Source organism: Nilaparvata lugens, chromosome 14, assembly GCF_014356525.2.
Source record: "Nilaparvata lugens isolate BPH chromosome 14, ASM1435652v1, whole genome shotgun sequence".
In the NCBI taxonomy this organism is placed as follows: Eukaryota; Metazoa; Arthropoda; class Insecta; order Hemiptera; family Delphacidae; genus Nilaparvata; species Nilaparvata lugens.
The window spans coordinates 6519025-6543240 of NC_052517.1; the positions used below are offsets into that span (position 1 = coordinate 6519025).

The 24216-nt window shown below is 34.8% G+C and overlaps 1 protein-coding gene across 5 annotated transcripts in view; it reads left to right on the forward strand.

Moving 5' to 3' along the window:
* LOC111044757 (protein alan shepard) overlaps positions 1-24216 on the forward strand; it is a 67810-nt gene that overhangs the window by 32697 nt on the left and 10897 nt on the right. For 4 of the 5 annotated variants that reach the window (XM_039440648.1, XM_039440653.1, XM_039440649.1 and 1 more), the window contains exons 5-8: positions 7516-7673; positions 12815-12974; positions 16481-16601; positions 21485-21741. In XM_039440648.1, the coding sequence (XP_039296582.1) occupies positions 7516-7673; positions 12815-12974; positions 16481-16601; positions 21485-21741 (696 nt within the window). The remainder of the gene's footprint in view (positions 1-7515; positions 7674-12814; positions 12975-16480; positions 16602-21484; positions 21742-24216) is intronic. The other variant, XM_039440650.1, reaches the window with a different exon arrangement.

A 24216-nucleotide genomic window follows, 5' to 3' on the forward strand; every position in this document is an offset into this window, starting at 1 on the left:
AACGATTTTAAAAGTACGGTGTTGAAAAAATAGTTAAAAAGTAAAACTATTGATAAATTGAAATACAATTTTTTTGTGTAGTTGAGAAGTTGATATTGTGGTGATTATTTATATCAAATGAAAAATACTGAGAAATTGTCAAAAACCACAGATTTATTGATACTTAGAAAGACCGGTTTCGGTTGTTACACCATTGTCATTTCATTTATTGTATAAAGCACTATAATCATATATATATATATATATATATATATATAATATATATATATATATAATATATATATATATATATTACAGAATATATAATTTATTATGACTTTGGAGGAAAAACTAGGCTGAGCCTGTACTATTTCTCTCCAAAGATTTTAATAAAATGTTAATGTTGTCCAAAAGTTAATGTTATGTAATCACACACTGCTTTGTCAATCTTTTTTCAAAATATATTGAAAAATTTTAATTTTTCCAAAATAATTCAAAAAAGGTACTGAGATTTGTATTTCTATCTATATTACAAGTAGCCCTATACAGAAAAGAGACAGCTTTTGATAAGTTATTATTATTAAACGAAAATCCAAATTAAATGCTGTAATTCACCCCGAAGACTTCTGCTACTGCAAATATTGCCTAAGGGTAAACAGCTAGATGGAATTTCGATGAGCGCTACTATTCAAAAATTATTTGAATAATTGCAACATCTCAGTAATTTCCATCTGTAGACAGGTTGGCCGCTATGGCTGCGTATAAAATGAGCGCTGCTATCCAGAGATTGTTAGTTTGGTGTAAGGGTAAGCATTCCTGCCCGGCAATTGGGAGGTACTGGGTTCGATTCCCGGGCTGACAAATAATTTTTGAATAGTAGCGCTCATCGAATTTCCATCTAGCTGTTTACCCTGTTGTCAATATTTGCAGTAGCAGAAGTCTTCGGGGTGAATTACAGCATTTAATTTGAATTTTCGTTTAATAATAATAATTAATTCATTAGTATTTGAATAATTGCAATATCTCATTAATTTCCATCTGTTGATAAGTTATTTATTGAGGCTGCCAAGTTATTTGAAAACAATTTTAGATAGTGTTAGCTATTTCTGATTAGATCGTCATGTTTAGCTAGATTGTTTAGATGAAAGTTTAGACGTTTCTAATCTAAAACCCGTCGGTTTAGACAAACTATTTAGACAAGTATATGTCATGCTTAGAAAGGCTCTTCTGTAGGTAGTATAGATATTTATATACAGATGTGTGGTTCATTATTATTATATAGGAGTAGGTTGTTATATTTAGTGTAGATGACGATTATAGAGTACTAAAGTTGATGGAAGATTTTTATGATTGTTTAACCTTCCGGCAGTCGCGCTGTTGTAAAAAGTACAACAGTGTCAGTTTTTTTGCTGCACAAAACTATTGAATGGGGTGGTGTCAGTGAATGAGTCACCTATGCATTCCAAAACTTTCCCCCCATCACTCCACTGAGTTGCAGTATCAACCGAGCAATGGTTCAGTCTTTAGGTGCCATTTAGTCGCCACAGTGCATAAGATAGGGAAAGACTGTATACGGGGACTGGTAAATGAACCAATAACACAGAATTGATGGCTTTGCTTGATGTACCTTATTGGGCTATGAAATGGCCATCATCCAAATGTTCATAGGCGTAAAATAATCCAAGAATATGACAAAAGTAATTGTACAATTAATGAATATGTTTTGACAGTAAACAGAGTACATAACACTAGGAAAATAGGATGTTGTAAAAAGTACAACACGCGACTGCTCGTGTGATTGAGTAGGGCGCGACTACCGGAAGGTCAATACAGTTATTTGTTATATTAATCATGAAGTTTAAAATTTTAAATTGAGCTAATTTTATAAAATTGATAGTAATAGAGTTAATGGTAGATTTCACAATTTTGATGAAGTTTTAGGACTGGTTTCCGAGCTCGGGATTTAGCCAAGTTCTAGACTTAAAACAGCTGGAGTCAGAAAATTGGCTTTTCAAAACGGGGCGTAGTCGCAGCTTTTATAACAGTAGTCGTAGTTTTTATTTTCTCATTTCTATAATTGAATCGGTCTGAAGAGAAAGGGAACATGTAAAAAATCAGAATTTTTCAGGGGAGAGAAAAAACTGAATACAGATAAAAGTATTGATAATTTCAAGATTGTTTTTTGTCATTAGGGTGCAAACTCTTTTAAGACAACAATTTTAATCCAGTATAAGCACTTATATAAAATTCACCCCTTCAAATTGAGTTTTTGGTCAACTTCCTTTTACTCATGATGATATTATAAATACTAGCCGTCAGGCTCGCTTCGCTCGCCATATCCGTCTAGCCAGGGGGCTCCGCCCCCTGGACCCCCGGCTGGATCGTCCAAGAATGAGATCAGCAGGCTCGCTTCGCTCGCCTGCATTATTTTTCATTTGGGCATTTTTATCATATGTTAGGACAATCCAGTCGGGGGTCCAGACTAAACGGCTGGCTAAACGGATATGGCGAGCGAAGCGAGCCTGACTGCTAGTAATATAATATCCCCAGGATTGAAGTAGCAGTGCCCAATCAATTTCTCCGCGATAAATGCATTTAAATCTTCAACTTGGTGCCAACCTAACAAAGTCAACTCAACTTAATGCCAACTTGACAAAATTATTAATTTAGTTGCCAGTTAACAACTGTTTCGAAGAGGTACTCTATCTAGATTATAGTTCTATAGTAACATATGATACTATAAATTCCAATTATAATTAAGAGATTGGGAGAAGAGAATATACATGCTAAAAGACGAACTTTAAACCTTAAAAACAACCCTTAGAGTTAAAATATTGCAAAAGATTTCTTAGTGCGCCTCTAAAGGGCCAACTGAACATACCTACCAAATTTGAACGTTTTTGGTCCGGTAGATTTTTAGTTATGCGAGTGGGTGAGTGAGTGAGTGAGTGAGTGCCATTTCGCTTTTATATATATAGATCACTCTTCAACTTTTACAATAAACACGTCAACCGAAAGCAATCTAACCTCAAAGCAACGCGTGAATCAAAGGTAACCTAACAATAGCATAAAAATCACAACTGACAAAGAGTTGATTTTCGAATGTTGGGGGTTGAAAGGAGACATGTGTGTCATGACTAGTTCCCTTTCACTCCAGTACACCAAAAATACGATATCTTTTTCTCGTTGAGAAACAGTTAAGACGTTGAGAAACGTCGGTTATCTGTTTCAAAGAGAATGCTGACATGTTTCCTTTCAACTCCAATCGATGTATCCCACAGTAAACAACTCATTTCAACCATAAAAAAAATTAAAAATTTTGACATGTTCCCTTTCTCCTCAGGCCGATTCAATTGGAAACGTTTTTCCTTGACGAAATTAAACATTTCTAAATGATTCATAATAGCTGAAAATTTACACTATTTTCTCTTTATTTTATTTTGTGTTTAATTTCCTAGTTTTTTGAAATTTAATACAAACGTGATTATGGCAATGACTACGACTACGCCCCGTCTCGGAAAGCCAATTCTCTGACTCCAGCTGTTTAAAGTCTAGAACTTTGCCAAATCCCGAGCTCGGAAACCGAGACCTTAGGGTCTATGCACACAGAGAGCGGTCAAGCGCTCCTGCGGTAGTAGAAGGGTATAGATGTATTTTTTATGTATATCTATATCCTCCTTGGACCGCCCTGACCGCAGAGTTCCATAGTTCTTGAAGGGTATAGATATAGATATACAGGGTGTATCTAGGGCACTGTTCCTGGGTAAAAAACATATCTAAATATTATATTTAAATTTTCCGGAAGTCTTCAGTTACCGTACTCACACAGCGGCCATTTCGCTTTTTCACTTACTATTTTTTTTTATTAAATAACGGTTAAACATACGAAATTGAAACTTTGTACGATCATTTATAACAACTAGACAAAGCTAGGAAAAAATTATGATAATTTTTCAAATTCGTAAAACAAAATGGCGGTCATTTAAAATGTTGTTTCTTAAATAACTCAGAAACCGTTAGTTTTACAAAAACTTTGAAAGAATAACTTTTTTTAGTAAATTCAATTGTCTATCGATTGATACCAAATTATACCTTATTTAATTTATTATAAACATAGACATACTGTGATTTTGATAAGATAGCAATTTCAAGCAATAATTTTTAAATTCAATAATTTAGTTTAATTATTGATAAGTGCATGATGTCATGTATAATGCACTCATAATTACTAAATTCTCATAAAAAAAGCTTCCACTATAACAAGCAAATTATGTAATGCATTATTGCCAATGAAGAGACATATTGGATAAATAAATTAATAATGAATTACGCTAAAATTAATATAACAGGCTGTCTATTGTCTATGATATAGCATGACTAACAATGCTAAAGAATGTAGAAACGCTTTATAATCTAAATTGCCTGAAAATTCTAGGGGTTCGGATGTGATAAAGTATTGGTGAAAGTCTTAAAATTGTATTGTGCTAAAGGTGGATTTAGGGATCTCCAAATATATGAAAATTTTTACTTTCCTTGCCCTAAGTACTAACATGGGTAAGGAAAGTATTGCCATAGAGAAACAATAGCATAAGTAGATATCCCATGGTATAGGGCATTTATGTCGCAACTTTTACTGTTATCTCAAGCCGATAGTCCACGTAGTTCTTTCCCGTGAAGCTGTGTGACACTGGTAGTCTCTCATATTTATTTATTTATTCGTTGATATAATTACAAATCATATGAATATGATGGGGATAGAACAACAGGCATAGCCCAAAACTATTCTGTTCCCAAATTTTGATAAAAATAATGAAATGTCCGAAAAAATAGGTTATGTTCTTACTGAGGAAATTTAAAGTTCAAAGTTCTGTCCAAGAATATAATTATATCAGCTAGAAAATTTGAATTTAGAATGATTAAAATACCAAATTATAGTCAAATTTTGCACTTAATATCACCTCACTTTGAATAAATTAAGTTATTTCAGAAAATTTTGAAGCCAGAAATATACACACAACTTTCAACTAGGCACAGCTATATTGTGCCGTTCATACACTCTCACCCCTTTCTCTTTGGTAGAGAGTTAGTGGGGAGGATATTTTTAATATTCTTTCCGAAGAATGGACATTGATATGTCCAAAGCTCCGCCAATTTATGTAGATGCATAACAATATGATTATTATCTATAGTTATTATATTACAAACTGCTTTTTCATATCATATACAGTTCAATAATTATTTTCTTAGTCTATATTATGTAAATTCATCTATAATTTTGCTGTATTGTAAGCTATTGTATATAAGTGTATAAGCCAGTATATATTGTAATCTACATAAATAAAGTACTCAATCAATCAATCAATCAACCCCAACAAAACAGTAAAAATTGACAATAATCGACAGTAATCGGCTTGAGATAACAGTAAAAGTTGCGACATAAACGCCCTATACCATGGGATATCTACTTACGCTATTGTTTCTCTATGGTATTGCTATCCAAAAATATTATTTTTAAATGTACAATATATTTTCAAAGGATTTCTACACTACTATAGAGACAAGTTCTAAAAAGGCAAGTCACTAAAATATTATTGATACAGTGCCAAACGATAAGACAAGTTTAGTTTATTTAGTTCAGTTTACAAGTAATCAATATCTTGATATTATTCGACATTTTTTGATAATGAAGACAGGTAATGAAAAGTTGAAATTCGGGGCAAGTGAATGTTTAAGTTTAAGTTTTATTATTCTCAATAAGCTCAATACAAGAAAATGTAAAATACATGCATATAAAACAAATAAACAAGTTTATAATATACATAACTGCATAGTAACGAATCTAACCAAATTTAATATTACTTATTGAGAAAAATACAATCCAGCACGTAAGATACAACTTACGGAATGTCACTATCAAAGGACCGCTCAAAAAATGTAGTATTGTGACATCAGCACATATTTGTACTATTTGGACATTTGTGCTCACTTCGCTCGGTCAACTATACTATAGTGATGTCCACGTTATAATGGCAGTGGAGGAAGATAGCAGGACAACGTTGCCGACCCTCTGTCTTGTCAATGCCTTCTATAGATGTTAGCTTAAACAAGTTTTTGATGTAATATTAACTGACCATTCTCGTCAAAATGCTGGTTCAATTAAGATGAAATATTTTTCTAATCAATTAACTAGTAGTTCTGTGAACAGTAGACCTCGAGCTCAGTAAGTTACATTGACCTGTTTATAGGTCAACTATAGGAGTGGCCGTAGTCGAGTGGATCAGATGCTGGCTTCATGATTCAGAGGCCCGGGTTCAAATCCCGAGATATTTATCTCGGGCCACTCCCGTGTTTCGGATGGACACGTTAAGCCGTCGGTCCCGGCTGCCTAAAAAGCAGTCGTTAGGTCAAGTCAGAGGCCCTGAAATTGATCAGTTGCGACCTGAAAACTCTGACACCAGACCTGAGCCAGCCAGGTCACTCGATATTATTATTATTTATTGACCTGTTGTTATGTTTTCTCAAAAATTAATAAATAATTTATCAATTCAAAATGTCTAGAAAAAATCCTAAATAAATATAGAGCTTTCTGTCCTATCGTACCGTGACGTGTCGTCCCGGAATGTGAGTGTGAGCGCTGTTATCAGGTCTGGCTGCAACTGTCTACAACGTTGATGAAAAAATACATTTTCAAGATGTTCGATGTTTTTGAACGGGTAGTATTATAGTCCACTAAACAGATGATTTATGATTAATAATTCTAGTCTGATTTATACTCTAATATTGGCGTATGAAGGAGGCTTCTTTTTCCTTTTATATTATCCTTGAAATGCAAAATTTCCAAAAACCTTGTATATGCGTCGACGCGCAATTAAAAAAGGAACATACCTGTCAAATTTCACGAAAATCTATTACCGCGTTTCATATGCGCAACATATAAACATTAAGAGAAATGCCAAACCGTCGACTTGAATCTTAGACCTCACTTTGCTCGGTCAATAATTCTACATTTTTAAAAGACGATCTGGCAACAGAGCAAAGCGAGAAAGAGATAGCGCTATCTGCTTGGTTGAATGATAGACAAGGATAGCAATACCATTGCTAATCAAACACTGCCATTATAACGTGGACCTCACTATATATGAATGTCTCCATGGACTGCAGAAAAAAATTACTATGATGTGATGTATTTATTTTATTGGATAGAACAAACAATACAATAGTCGGAAAATAAAAAACCAGGCTATTGCCCAAAACTTCTTCTAATTTCTGATTTTCTTTTCTCAAATCGTCTAAAGATTATGTAGGTTATGATCATCTCATTTTCGAGGTTCCACTGTATTAATACTAATATTTATTTTGATATTTTCTTTCGGTTTTGAAATTCCAAGCCACAAGGACACATGGTAAGTGGTTAGATAATAAGTGGTAAGAGGTTGTCAATCTCTTTCTCATATACTAATAGGCAACTTTAAGAACGCCATGTTTTGTTGTAAATCAGTTACTGTATTAGTTTTGTTTGCTTTTTGGCCGGTTTAGCAACAAGAGCAGGACCCGACAAATCTGTACATTGCCAATCTGCCGCTCAACTTCAAGGAGACAGATCTGGAGAACCTGTTGGTGAAGTTTGGTCAGGTGATCTCCACCAGGATACTGCGAGATACGTCGGGGATCAGTAAAGGAGTCGGATTTGCTAGGTGAGTACATCGAAATCAACTAATTATCTACAAATATCCTTTAAAACTCATAAATTTTACCCACTAAAACCATAGAGAAAAGATAGCGTAAGAAGATATCCCATGGTTTGTAGAATTCATTCAAAGTTTGCAGGTTTTGTATCAAATTGTGGTGTTGTGTATCAAGTTGAGATGATACTGTATCATATTGTGGTGATACTGTATCATTTATAGTGATACCTTAAAGAAAATATAGCATAAGAAGATGGTTTGTAGAATTCATTCGAAGTTTGGAGGTTTTGTATCAAATTATGGTGTTGTGTATCAAGTTCAGATGATACTGTATCATATTGTGGTGATACTGTATCATTTATAGTGATACCTTAAAGAAAATATAGCATAAGAAGATGGTTTGTAGAATTCATTCAAAGTTTGGAGGTTTTGTATCAAATTATGGTGTTGTGTATCAAGTTGAGATGATACTGTATCATATTATGGTGATACTGTATCATTTATAGTGATACCTTAAAGAAAATATAGCATAAGAAGATGGTTTGTAGAATTCATTCGAAGTTTGGAGGTTTTGTATCAAATTATGGTGTTGTGTATCAAGTTGAGATGATACTGTATCATTTATGATGATTCCATCGAGAAAGGATAGCAGAAGAAATCCCAAGTTTTGTAGAATTCATTCACAGTTTTCAAGTTTTGTATCAAATTACAAAAAGGGTACTGAGATTTTTATTTTTCTTTATATTTACATTCCTTCTTGTTGTTTTTACTTTCCTTGCCCTATTACCATATGTAAGGAAAGTATTGCTTTCCGAAAAAAATTAAGTTACCCCAATTTCTAAATTTCTATACGTTTCAAGGTCCCTTGAATCCAAAAAGTGGCTTTTGGGTATTGGTCTGTATGTATGTGTTTGTGTATGAGTGTATGTGCGTCTGTGTTCACGATATCTCATCTCCCCTTCAACGGAATGACTTGAAATTTGGAACTTAAGGGGTCCTTACACTATAAGGATCCGACACGAACAATTTCGATGAAATGCAATTCAAGATGGCGGCTGAAATGGAGAAAATGTTCTCAAAAACAGGGGTTTTCGCGATTTTCTCAAAAACGGCTCCAACGATTTCGATTAAATTCATACCTAAAATAGTTATTGATAAGCTCTATTAACTGCCACAAGTCCCATATCTATAAAAATTTCAGGAGCTCCGCCCCAACTATGCAAAGTTTGATTCTAGATTCCCAATTATCAGGCTTCAGATTCAATTTAAACAAAAAAAATCGAGTGGAAACGATGTCACCTACATTATCACCTAAAATTGAAAATAAGCTCGAAATTCGAGAAAATGTGATTATCCAATTGCAAACTTTTGGCAACTGTTGATTCTATTAAATGATTCACTATGAAGAGTTAGCAGACCTCGTATGTCTCCAGCGTTATTGTCCTGTCACCAGCTGACACAGATCTTTGTTTATAAGTAGACTTGAAATGTGCGTGAACACTAGCGTCAGGTGATCAATTCTCATAACAGGCAGGAAAGTTGTGTGAGTGGCCACACCATATTTTTATTTTTCTTTATTTACATCCCTTCTTGTTGTTTTTATGTTGTATGGTTATATTTTATGTAATGATTTATGTAATTTTCTCATAACGTGGCCCAAACAAATTGTAATTTGTCTTTGGTAATAAATGGATTTTGATTTGATTTGATCGAAATGAATTATTTAGGAATATCAATTAAAATTCATGGATTTCACTCACAAAAACCATAGAGAAAAGATAGCTTAAGAAGATATCCCATGGCTTGTAGAATTCATTCAAAGTTTGGAGGTTTTGTATCAAATTATGGTGTTGTGTATCAAGTTGAGATGATACTGTATCATTTATGATGATTCCATCGAGAAAGGATAGCAGAAGAAGATATCCCAAGTTTTGTAGAATTCATTCACAGTTTTCAAGTTTTGTATCTTATTTATCACTTTTCTGTATAGAGCTACTTGTAATATAAATCTAAAGAAAAATGAAAATCTCAAAATAATATATGAGCCTGCTACAGTCAGAGTGGTGTAAGTCAATTTTATTCATTTTCGAGTTATGGGTTCTAGAACTATTAATCTACTACTAGAAGAGTGGTGTAAGTCATATGGTTCGAGGAACTGTCCAGAGAGAGAGAGAGATTGATTGATTGAGTACTTTAATTATGTAGATTACAATATATACTGGCTTATACACTTATATACAATATCTTACAATACAGCTAAATTATAGATGAATTTACATAATATAGACTAAGAAAATAATTATTGAACTGTATATGATATGAAAAAGTAATTTGTAATATAATAACTATAGATAATTATATTGTTATGCATCTACAAAAATTGGCGGAGCTTTGGACATATCAATGTCCATTCTTCGGAAACAATATTAAAAATATCCTCCCCACTAACTCTCTACCAGAGAGAGAGAGAGATTGATTGATTGAGTACTTTATTCATGTAGATTACATATATACTGGCTTATACACTTATATACAATAGCTTACAATGCAGCAAATTATAGATGAATTTACATGATATAGACTAAGAAAATAATTATTGAACTGTATATGATATGAAAAAGCAATTTGTAATATAATAACTATAGATAATAATTATATTGTTATGCATCTACATAAATTGGCGGAGCTTTGGACCATTAAATGTCCGTTCTTCGGAAAGAATATTAAAAGTAAGTGAGAAAGAGAGAGAGAGAGAGTCACATTAGAATAATTCAAATTAATTTTATATAGTATTTTCCTAATTTAAAAATAAAGATTTTAGGATGATGTATAACCGCGAATGCTGGCACATCATTTTACCCCTACAAGTTTAAATTAACTAAAGTTACCCCCCAATAACTTCCTTAATTTTAAACACTGAAAACCCACAATGCAACTTTTTAAACTAAATATGGTTTAAATTCATGGTGGTGCATGTAATTAACACACCTACAAAAATGTTGATTGATTATTTTCTTGGTCAAATCAATAGTCATTAGTGAGAACAATACATGCCTGTGGCCATGAAAATGTTAAATTCATCACCTTCTCACTTGGGAATTGAGTGAATAGCTTCTACTAAAACCTTTAAATTCTCAGAAGAAGGTTGATATGACTTCCACCACTGATTTTCACAGACTCATATATCAAAACGGTACTGAGATTTTTATTTTTCTTTATATTTACATCCCTTCTTGTTGTTTTTATGTTGTATGGTTATATATTATGTAATGATTTATGTAATTTTCTTATAACGTGGCCTAAACAAATTGTAATTTGTCTTTGGCAATAAATGGATTTTGATTTGATTTGATCGAAATGAATTATTTAGGAATATCAATCAAAATTCATGGATTTCACTCACAAAAACCATAGAGAAAAGATAGCTTAAGAAGATATCCCATGGTTTGTAGAATTCATTCAAAGTTTGGAGATTTTTTTATCAAATTATGGCGTTGTGTATCAAGTTGAGATGATACTGTATCATTTGTGGTGATACTGTATCATTTCCTTTTGTCATCTATAAATCAATAGAAAAGTGCCAACAAAACATCCTGTTTTTTCATCCTGTCACAGTATCTCTCTCTCATATCTCACTCTAATAATTCCCTTTTCTGCTCTATTCTCTATTTATTCTATTTTTAGAATAGAACATAACAACATTTAGTTTATTTCTCTCCTTTTTATGTTTATGTATTTCTCCTCAACTATTCCTTTTGTGTTCTATTCTGCAGGATAGAATCGAAACAGAAAAGTTTTTCTTCATTTCATATTGTGTCTGTTTGTTTCTACTAATTCCCTTTTCTAATCTATTCTGCAAGATGAAATCAAAAGAAAAGTGCAAACATATCAGTCATCAGTCACTTATTTTCTTTTTTTTCTATCTCTCTAATAATCCATAGTTTTGGTAGAGAGTTAGTGGGAAGGATATTTTAAATATTCTTTCCAAAGAATGGACATTGATATGTCCAAAGCTCCGTCAATTTATGTAGATGCATTACAATATTATCTATTTCATCTATAGTTATCACAAATTGTTTTTTTTTTTTTATATTATATACAGCTCAATAATTATTTTCTTAATTTATATTTTGTAAATTCATCCATAATTTTGCTGTATTGTAAGCTATTGTATATAAGTGTATAAGCCAGTATATATTGTGATCTACATAAATAAAGTAGTACTCAATCAATCTCTCTATTTTGGTAGAGAGTTAGTGGGGAGGATATTTTGAATATTCTTTCCAAAGAATGGACATTGATATGTCCAAAGCTCCGCCAATTTATGTAGATGCATTACAATATTATCTATTTCATCTATAGTTATTACAAATTGTTTTTTTTTCATATTATATACAGCTCAATAATTATTTTCTTAATTGATATTTTGTAAATTCATCCATAATTTTGCTGTATTGTAAGCTATTGTATATAAGTGTATAAGCCAGTATATATTGTGATCTACATAAATAAAGTACGCAATCAATCAATCTCTCTTTTTTGGTAGAGAGTTGGTGGGGAGGATATTTTGAATATTCTCTCCGAAGAATGGACATTGATATGTCCAAAGCTCCGCCAATTTATGTAGATGCATAACAATATGATTATTATCTATAGTTATTATATTACAAATTGCTTTTTCATATCATATACAGTTCAATAATTATTTTCTTAGTCTATATTATGTAAATTCATCTATAATTTTGCTGTATTGTAAGCTATTGTATATAAGTGTATAAGCCAGTATATATTGTATTCTACATTAATAAAGTACTCAATCAATCAATAATCCTCTTTTGTTGTCTCTATTCTGCAGGATGGAATCTAGTGATGTTTCATCTCATTCCAATTTGATTCTATAATTCTTTATTGTGTTCCATTCTATAGGAAAGAAGCAGAAGAATATTGCACATAACATATCATTCGGAGATGTTTCTTTTCATTACATTTTGTTCCAGTTTTCTCTCTATTAATTCTCTTTATTTATATATTTATATATACATGATAATATTTCATATAAAATATCATTCAGATATTCCTTTTCATTACATTTTGTTCCGGTTTTCTCTCTAGTAATTCTCTTTTGTGCTCTCTCTCTCTCTATTGTTTAGGATGGAATCGAAGGAGAAATGCGAACAGATCATTCAGTCTTTCAACGGAACCAGTTTCTCGCCGGGCAAAGAGCCGCTGCTGGTCAAATTTGCTGACGGAGGCCAAAAGAAGCGCAGCGCCTACCGTAATGATAACAGGATCTGGCGCGACGGAAGCGAGGTAATTATAATAGAATTTAAAATATAATCATTAAATATAGTAATTAATTACAAGATGATTGAAAACAGAATAGATTTTCATGATTAAAGCACTGGCCACACCAACGTCTGCTAGAGGTAGCGAGCTTGCTCCCGCGGTGGTAGTTCGGGCCACACCAAAAATCGTCCGCTAGCGGTAGTTTGGATTTGTTACTTTCCTTGCCCTATTACCATAGGTAAGGAAAGTATTGCTTTCCGAAAAAAATTAAGGTACTCCAATTTCTAAATTTCTATACGTTTCAAGGTCCCCTGAGTCTAAAGCTGCGTACACATATTCGCGCTTCCAACCAGCACCGAGCACGCTCCTCCCTCGTACCGCCCTCGTACCACCATCGAACCACAGTCGCACCGCCCACGCACCCATCATGAACGTTATGGAAGATGTTAGATCTTCTCGCGTTCCCCGGTCGAACCACTGTTGCTCGCCGGTCGATCATCAATCGCTCTGCTGGAGTGACGTTCGGTTGCGGAGCAGAGCGAAAGTCTGTACGCACCTTAAAGAAGTGGTTTTTTGGTATTGGTCTGTATGTGTGTGTGTGTGTGTGTTGGTGTGTGTGTGTATGAGTGTATGTGCGTCTGTGTACACGATATCTCATCTCCCAATTAACGGAATGACTTGAAATTTGGAACGTAAGGCCCTTACAATATAAGGATCCGACACGAACAATTTCGTTAAAATGCAATTCAAGATGGCGGATAAAATGGCAAAAATGTTGTCAAAACAGGGTTTTTCGCGATTTTCTCGAAAACGGCTCCAACGATTTTGATCAAATCTATACCTAAAATAGTCATTGATAAGCTCTATCAACTGCCACAAGTCTCATATCTGTAAAAATTTCAGGAGCCCCGCCACATCAATGCAAAGTGTGATTTTAGATTCCTTATTATCAGGCTTCAGATACAATTTGAACAAAAAATTTCAAGTGGAAAAGATTGAGCATAAAAATCTCTACAATTAATATTTAGTGACATTTTCGCCTGAATTTGGAAATAAGCTCGAAATTCGAGAAAATGTGTTTATCCATTAAAGCAAACTGTTGGCAACTGTTGATTCTATTAAATCATTAACTATGAAGAGATAGCAGACCTCGTGTGTCTCCAGCGTTATTGTCCTGTCACCAGCTGGCAGATCTTTGAATAGTAGACTTGGAATGCGCGTGTACACTTGCGTCAGGTGATAAATTTTTATAACGGCAAGGAAAGTTGTGTGAGTGCGCCACACCAGATTTTTGTTTTTGTTTTGATGAGTGTGGTTCTCTAGTGGTGGGGGAAAACTTTAAAAACTTTGAAACTTTTAAAACTCGCTTTCCATGTTATTGAATTGTGCAGGCCAGACCGAGCTTGCTACTTAGGAGGTAAACCTTCAAAACTTCGCCTGGCACGAGGAAGTGTATCTACCGCCGAGGTACTCCCTCTGCGGGAGCGAGCTCGGTGTGGCCTGCTCAATTTAATAACATGGAAAGCGAGTTTTCTAACTTTGCTACCGCCGCGGGAGCGAGTTTGGTGTGGCCTGCTCAATTTAATAACATGGAAAGCGAGTTTTTTTAACTTCGCTACCGCCGCGGGAGCGAGTTTTGTGTGGCCTGCTCAATTTAATAACATGGAAAGCGAGTTTTCTAACTTCGCTACCGCCGCGGGAGCGAGTTTGGTGTGGCCTGCTCAATTTAATAACATGGAAAGCGAGTTTTCTAACTTCGCTACCGCCGCGGGAGCGAGTTTGGTGTGGCCTGCTCAATTTAATAACATGGAAAGCGAGTTTTTTTTAACTTCGCTACCGCCGCGGGAGCGAGTTTGGTGTGGCCTGGGCTTTAAGGTTGTGCAAAGGCTAAAAATAAAGTTTCTACTCGTGATATTTTTCAAAGTTATTCGATTTGTATATCATCAAGCTATCAAAATGAAAAAGTTTTCTCAGGTAAACATTTTTTTCTGATCATTACTTTATGGGATGAGACGGCAATGCTTGTTGGTGGATGCCATGGGGGGACCATTCAGGGAAGAAGAGGAAGAGGGAGAAGAAGATACAAAATGTTGGCGACATCAAGGAGGGGATGAGCTACTATGCAACGAAGCGACTGGCAGAGAATAGAGGACAGTGGGGGGCTGCTGCCATATAGAAGGACCTGCTTACGAGCAGAAAACTACAGACAGACAGACTTTATGGGATATGAGCGCCTAAAGTTTGAATTTTTGGGACAGAACATTTCAAATTCGCTAAGAGATGAATCCATTAGATTTATAGGATATATTCTTCATGGTATTGTTGATCAAGTAAAAGAAAAATTTTCTGAAAATATCAATTTTTGAGAAAGTTGTTCAATTCACCAAAAATGATCAAATAACTCAACTAAAAGTTTCTGAAAATATTGATTTTTGAGAAAGTTATTCAATTTACTGAATGGATTCATCCCATTAGATTTTATGGTATTGTTGATCAAGTAAAACAAAAATTTTCTGAAAATATCAATTTTTAAGATAATAATATTATAAGATATTTGATAATATTTACGATATTATTTTTAAGATAATGAATATTCAATTTACTGAAAACAACCAAAAATAATTTTTAGTTGAGTTATTTTTGGTAAATTGAATAACTTTATCAAAAATTGATATTTTTAGAATTTTTTGTTTTATTAGATCAACAATACCATAAAGGATCTATCCTCTAAATCTCATGGATTTATCTCTTACCGAATTTGAAATGCTCTGTCCCAAAAAATCAAACTTTAGGAGGCGCTCATATCTCAAAAAGTAATGATCGGAAATAGTTATTTGTGCAACTAGTGCGCAAAGTGACAGTTTGCTGCACCGAAAGAAACGTTTACGCCCGAGCCGTAGGCGAGGGCGGAATGGTTTCTTGAGTGCAGCAGAGGAACTTTGCGCACGTATTTCACATTAAGTTTTTCCTACAGTTACCATTGAATATGAAAAGTGGGTAATTATGGGTAAAATTGCCTGAAATGCATCAAATGTTTTTCCGTGTAATTTTATTATTGATAAAAACCTTAATCCTAAAATCCTAAAGTCCTCGTTGTCCTTGGTTATAATATATAATGAATGATAATTAGCGCGTTGTGCTTGGTTGCACCTCTGCTCACTATAGCAGCCACAGCAGTCACTGTTACCAACTTCATTTTGATTTTGCTGCACTGTTGCTCCATATAACCTACTAAGTATTTTGCGTTGCCATGTTGCAAATCTGGAGTGCAGAAAAGATTTTTCCCGCACTAGAGCGGAAAAGTGATTCTTTGCGTTCTGTAATCAGTGCAGCAATGGCCACTTTTCAACGTAACTGTAGGAAAAAAATGTTTTCCTGAGACAACTTTTTCATTTTGATAGCTTGATGATATACAAATCGAAAAACTTGGAAAAATATCACCAGTAGAAAGTTTATTTTTAGCCTTTGCACAGCCTTAATAATAAATTCTGATATGTTTGGGAGTTGATGTCTGCCTCTATTAATAGTAGATGATGTATGTGTTACAGAGCGGTCACCTGGCCTACGATCCGACGCTGGGAGTTGGCCAGAATGGCGTTGGCCTCGGCCACCACACGTCCTCCACACATGGCACACACCAACACATGCTAGGTAAGCACTCAATCAGATCCATTCATTCATTTATACAATACATAATCAAAATGACTGGGAGGGAAAAAATAAGTTGACCTTGTTCTATTCCACTCCCAGATTTAGACAGGGGTACACATTAAGGGCGAAAAAAAATTAAAATACCTCAATTTCTATACGTTTCAAGGTCCCCTGAGTCCAAAAACGTGGTTTTTGGGTATTGGTCTGTATGTGTGTGTATGCATAACTGTACACGATATTATCTCATCTGTCAATCAACGGAATGAAATTTGGAATTTAAGGTCCTTACACTATAAGTTTATAGTCCTATAAGGTTATAGTCCTTACACTATAAAATTCGATTCTATCAAATGCAATTCAAGATGGCGAAAATGTTGTCAAAAACAGGTTTTTTGCGATTTTCTCGAAAACGGCTCCAACGATTTTGTTCAAATTTATACCTAAATTAGTCATTGATAAGCTCTATCGACTGCCACAAGTCCCATATCTGTAAAAATTTCCGGAGCTCCGCCCTATCTATGCGAAGTTTGATTTTAGATTTCCAATTATCAGGCTTCAGATTCAATTTAAACGAAAAGATTCCAGTGGAAAAGATTTAGCATGGAAATCTCTACAATTAAAGTCTAGTAACATTTTCGCCTAATATTGAAAATAAGCTCGAAAATCAATAAAATGCGATTCAAAACAAATGCAAACTTAATGAGAGAGGCAACTGTTGATTCAATGTACCTACAATGCATTCTAGATACCTTGGTTGATTCTATTAAATCGTTCACTGGAAGAGATTTGCTGATTTGATCTCGTCAGCTGATTGATTTTAAATTAGAATGGAAATTTTCATAACGGCAAGGAAGTGTGGGAGTTCGCCACACCAGATTTTATCAATTATTGCAGTTGTCATGAAAATAATCCTATACTTATCCATCTACTCCTCCCCCCAAAATATCAACAAATAACTTATCAATAACATGATAACTTGACATAATATTGATTCATACAATAAGTACATCATCAAAATGATAGGGAAAGAAAAATCAGGTAACCTTGTGCTATTCCTCTCCCACATTTAGATAAGGTTACACATAGTCTGAAACAGTTTTAGAGCCGGTTTCCGAGCTCGGGATTCGGCTAAGCTCTAGACTTTAAACAGCTGGAGTCATAAAATTGGCTTTCCGAAACGGGGCGTAGTCGTAGTCATTTGTAATAGTCACGTTTGAATTAAATTTCGAAAAAACAGAAAATTGACCACAAAATAAAATAAAGAGAAATTTTTTTTGTGTAGTTGAGAAGTTGATATTGTGGTAATTATTCATATTGAATGAAAAAGACTAAGAAATTGTCAAAAAACCACTGATTTATTGATAAATAGAAAGACCGGTTTCGGTTATTACACCATTGTCAATCTCTGATAAACTAAAACTAAATAGAAGAGCAGCAGAATTTTATACTAGTAGGCGAGTACTGCTATTGGTCGAGGGCATGATCGCCTGCCATTGGCCTAGCTAGACAGTCTCCTCCCCCTCAAAGGTGTGACAAAATGGCGGCTTAAGCAACAGAATCGCCATGATAATAAAATTTACTTTTTAGTACAAAATAAGAACCAAGAAAACAAATGTGAAAGATAATAAAACAAATATATAAATGGAAAAACTATTGACTAATGTATGCTTACATGTTTATGATAAAACTAAATTCGTAGTGTTGTACTGGTTGAAATGAATTTTGGAATGGATTTCATGTTGCTTTCAAGACCAAACCGATTTTAAATAGTCTATTTAGCTGGAGTAAAGACAAAATTGATATTTGGGATAAAAGCGGGGTGTACAAACTTAAATGTGATGATTGTAATGCTTGTTACGTGGGTCAGACTGGTAGAAGTTTCAAAAGTAGAATTAAAGAACACATCAGAGATTGGAATAAACAAAATGGGGAATCTAACTTTGCAGAACATTTGATAACAAATAATCACAAGTTCACAGTTAAGGAGAATGTTGAGTTTCTGCATGTTAATAGCAAAGGCAGATCTTTGAATATTCTAGAGGCTTTAGAAATAACAAGAGTAATTAAGGAAAATCCCCAGTATAGTTTAAATGATCAAATTCATTTCAACCAGTACAACACTACGAATTTAGTTTTATCATAAACATGTAAGCATACATTAGTCAATAGTTTTTCCATTTATATATTTGTTTTATTATCTTTCACATTTGTTTTCTTGGTTCTTATTTTGTACTAAAAAGTAAATTTTATTATCATGGCGATCCTGTTGCTTAAGCTGCCATTTTGTCACACCGTTGAGGGGGAGGAGACTGTCTAGCTAGGCCAATGGCAGGCGATCATGCCCTCGACCAATAGCAGTACTCGCCTACTAGTATAAATTCTGCTGCTCTTCTAATTAGTTTTAGTTTATCAGAGATTGACAATGGTGTAATAACCGAAACCGGTATTTCTATTTATCAATAAATCAGTGGTTTTTTGACAATTTCTTAGTCTTTTTCATTCAATAAAGAGAAAATAGTATAAAGTTTCAGCTATTTTGAATGATTTAGGAATGCTTGATTTCGTCACGGAAGGTTTCCAATAATAGAAATGAGAAAATAAAACTGTGACTACGCCCCGTTTTGGAATAGTTATTTGTGCAACTAGTGCGCAAAGTGTCAGTTTGCTGCACCGAAAGAAACGTTTACGCCCGAGCCGTAGGCGAGGGCGGAATGGTTTCTTGAGTGCAGCAGAGGAACTTTGCGCACGTATTTCACATTAAGTTTTTCCTACAGTTACCATTGAATATGAAAAGTGGGTAATTATGGGTAAAATTGCCTGAAATCCATCAAATCTTTTTCTGTGTAATTTTATTATTGATAAAAACCTTAATCCTAAAATCCTAAAGTCCTCGTTGTCCTTGGTTATAATATATAATGAATAATAATTAGCGCGTTGTGCTTGGTTGCACCTCTGCTCACTATAGCAGCCACAGCAGTCACTGTTACCAACTTCATTTTGATTTTGCTGCACTGTTGCTCCATATAACCTACTAAGTATTTTGCGTTGCCATGTTGCAAATCTGGAGTGCAGAAAAATTTTTCCCGCACTAGAGCGGAAAAGTGATTCTTTGCGTTCTGTAATCAGTGCAGCAATCGCCACTTTTCAACGTAACTGTAGGAAAAGTCAATTTTCTGACTCCAGCTGTTTAAAGTCCAGAACTTTGACAAATCCCGAGCTCGTTAACCCGCCCTAATGGCCGGTTGCAGAGTCGTCGCATAACGCTAAAATCAGGCAGTTGACTCATTTGCGAAGCCATAACTCCACTTTTCGTTGTACAGACGTCAAAGTAAACCATAGCTCACAAAAAGAACTTATTTATGTCTCCAATAGCTAAAAATGGTCAGTTAAGTCGTGCTGTTAAATCCAATATCTACTCCCGTCATATGCATTTTAGAGGTTTTGATAGCTTTTTTTGAAAAATGTTTACGAAAAACCATCTGTATATAAGTAAATTATTTTTTCCTACAGTTACGTTGAAAAGTGGCCATTGCTGCACTGATTACAGAACGCAAAGAATCACTTTTCCGCTCTAGTGCGGGAAAAATTTTTCTGCACTCCAGATTTGCAACATGGCAACGCAAAATACTTAGTAGGTTATATGGAGCAACAGTGCAGCAAAATCAAAATGAAGTTGGTAACAGTGACTGCTGTGGCTGCTATAGTGAGCAGAGGTGCAACCAAGCACAACGCGCTAATTATTATTCATTATATATTATAACCAACGACAACGAGGACTTTAGGATTTTAGGATTAAGGTTTTTATCAATAATAAAATTACACAGAAAAAGATTTGATGGATTTCAGGCAATTTTACCCATAATTACCCACTTTTCATATTCAATGGTAACTGTAGGAAAAACTTAATGTGAAATACGTGCGCAAAGTTCCTCTGCTGCACTCAAGAAACCTTTCCGCCCTCGCCTACGGCTCGGGCGTAAACGTCTCTTTCGGTGCAGCAAACTGACACTTTGCGCACTAGTTGCACAAATAACTATTTTCTATCCCTATGTTTTTTTTATGTTGTTTATAACCTCCTAATCGCTGGTGAGGAATCTCGCCAAAAGCCAAGAGTCGCCATATTGTTTATCAATTTTATGTGAGGTCTTTTAGGTATGTTCACAGTGATGTCGATTGAAACTTTCCCCGATGCCAATACATTGGTTGGATAGAAGCATGTACGGAAAAAGTGAATAGAGCTGCAGTGTGACTTAAGTGTGATGCTAATTCGAGATATAGCTAAATGGGCTTCTACAAACGACTGTGCAACGACTAACCATTTATGTCCGTGATTTTAAACTATGTCTCACATAGCTATGTTTGATTTTATGTGACGACTCTGCAACCGGGTATCAGACAGTTGCTGAATCGAACACCAAAAACTAGAATAGTGTATATCACTCTTTACAGATTCTATGACACATTAAAACTAGGGTTTCTTTCCCAAACACCCGGTATAGTATTTGTCAATCCAATGATTGTATTCCGATTTTGCATCTTTTGATCTGTCATGACAGACAGATTTTTGGTAGAGAGTTAGTGGGGAGGATATTTTTAATATTCTTCCCAAAGAATGGACATTGGTATGTCCAAAGCTCCGCCAATTTATGTAGATGCATAACAATTTAATTATTATCTATAGTTATTATATTACAAATTGCTTTTTCATATCATATACAGTTCAATAGTTATTTTCTTAGTCTATATTATGTAAATTCATCTATAATTTTGCTGTATTGTAAGCTATTGTATATAAGTGTATAAGCCAGTATATATTGTAATCTACATAAATAAAGTACTCAATCAATCAATCAATGACAATAATTGTATTCCACATTTTGCAGGCCAAGCGTCGCTAGCCGCCCAATACAGTCGCTACGCCGCGGCGGCTGCAGCCGCAATGGCCGCCGCCGCCCAGGCGGGCCAGCCGCACGCACAGGCGCAGGCGGGCGCCTACCAGCTGCCGCCAGGTGCAGCCGCAGCTGCCGCCGCCCAGTGGTCCACGCCGCACCTGCAGTATGTCGCCATGCAGCCGGCGCCACCTCCACCGCATCCGCCCCATCATCCGCACCACCATCATCACATCACCACTCAGGTCGATGTAAGTCAAAACAATGTGTTCGTTCTGGGAACATGGTAGATTGTTCCACCTGGTAAATTGTGACTTTAGTGAGGTCCACGTTGTAATGGTAGTGCAAGATTTAAGTTCTGTCACTTTATTATGTTAGTACCAAGTTGTAATATTTTTCGAAAAACCCCACAAATAAAGAAAAAGCATAAATTTCAACTTGAATAAAAATCTATTTGAATTGATAACACAAAAGAGAGTAGTGTAGTAATACTCTTTCCATTATAATCCACGTTATAATGGCAGTGAAGAAAGATAGGAAAACAACGTTGCCGACCACCCAGGTCGATGTAAGTCTCAACACAGAAAAACTATGGCCCATATGAATAAAACCAGAGCAAATGCTCATGGAGCATGAGCAAGAGCATGGAGCATAAGGTTTTGCTCATGAGCATTAGGTGGAAGCATAAGCATTTGTGCTCATTTTTATATGAATAAGCTTTACCTTATGCTCCTGAACTCTGGAGCAAATGCTCACGTATTTCAAAGATTTTTCATCAGCTGAATGGCTTTGTGGCCTTACTTTGTTTTTATAGCTCACGTGAGCGCTAAATATGCAAGTAAGAGACACCGTTTGCATCGTCTGCTCTGTTTTCTATTTATGAATTGAGTTTTAGGTTAGTTGAGTTTATAGCGTGAAAAAATGTCATCTCTATAATAATCTTCAGCATAATCTTATAATATCAATAGCCTTCTTATAATCGTCTGCACTTCTCATCTTCTTAAATGTTCAATTCCCATTCTGTGATGGCTATCTTTATATCGGATAGGTATATTTTTGTATTTCTTTTTATATTCTTTTGTAGGAATTAATGGTGATAATTATATCATGGTTGAATCTAAAAAGAGTTTATAGTTCAAACTCTAATTTAAACATGACTTTGACTATGACTACGCCCCGTTTTGGAAAGCCAATTTTCTGACTGCAGCTGTTTAAAGTCTAGAACTTAGCTAAATTCCGAGCTCGGAAAACGGTCCTAAGATTGTCTCATTGACAGATTCAAGATTTTCTGATGGGGTGAATTCTAGAAGACGTCTACCCAGTACAAAAAAAAAACAGGAGCTAACATCATAGAGAAACAATAGTGTAAGTAGATATCCCATGGTATAGGACGTTTATGTCACAACTTTTACTGTTATCCCAAGCCGATAGTCCACGTAGTTCTTTGCCGTGAAGCTGTGTGACGCTCGTAGTCTCTCATACTGTGTCATTCATACACTATCACTCCAAGAAAACAGTAATAATCGACAGTAATCGGCTTGAGATAACAGTAAAAGTTGCAACATAAACGCCCTATACCATGGGATATCTACTTACGCTATTGTTTCTCTATGGTATTGCAATCCAAAAATATTATTTTTAAATGTACAATATATTTTCAAAGGATTTCTACACTACTATAGAGACAAGTTCTAAAAAGGCAAGTCACTAAAATATTATTGATACAGTGCCAAAAGATAAGACAAGTTTAGTTTATTTAGTTCAGTTTACAAGTAATCAATATCTTGATATTATTCGACATTTTTTAGCTGTGTGACGCTCGTAGTCTCTCATACTGTGTCATTCATACACTATCACTCCAAGAAAACAGTAATAATCGACAGTAATCGGCTTGAGATAACAGTAAAAGTTGCAACATAAACGCCCTATACTATGGGATATCTACTTACGCTATTATTTCTCTATGCTAACATGTAGTAACACCACAGTATAGGCTACACACATTATGGAAACTCGGCTAGTACCCTGGCGCAAAAATCCGCCATCTTGTTAGGAAGCGCCGCATTGTAATAGTATTGATGGGAGGTTCGGATCACTTACTGATCCGGATCAATTGATCTCGTTCACTGCCAGGAGCCAATCAGAAGACAAGGATTGGAACTTCTTAAGGTCACGTGACGTGTCTAGTATTTGTGCCATGTAAAAAGCATTGTTTGGATAGGCGTTTGATTGACAGTTTCCATTCTGTATCTATTCTGTGGTAACACTAGCAAACAAGCAGCTAATGTGCAATTCACTTTGGTTGACCAGTGCCTCAAGTGGCAGCAAACACCAGTTTGCCAGTGTACTATGATTGACAAATTCAAGATTTTCTGATGGGGTGAATTAATTCTAGAAGAATTCTAAGAACAAAAAATCTCTGTCAACAGAAGATTTAAGAATCATAATAATTTTTTTTCAAGCATTTGCGATTTTTGTAAATTAGTGTAATACTTTCTTTAACATTATCAAATTTGAATCTATATATATAAAAGCGAAATGGCACTGACTGACTGACTCACTCACTCGCAGAACTAAAAATCTACCGGACCAAAAACGTTCAAATTTGGTAGGTATGTTCAGTTGGCCCTTTAGAGGCGCACTAAGAAATCTTTTGGCAATATTTTTACTCTAAGGGTGGTTTTTAAGGGTTTAAAGTTCGTCTTTTAGCATGTATATTCTTCTTA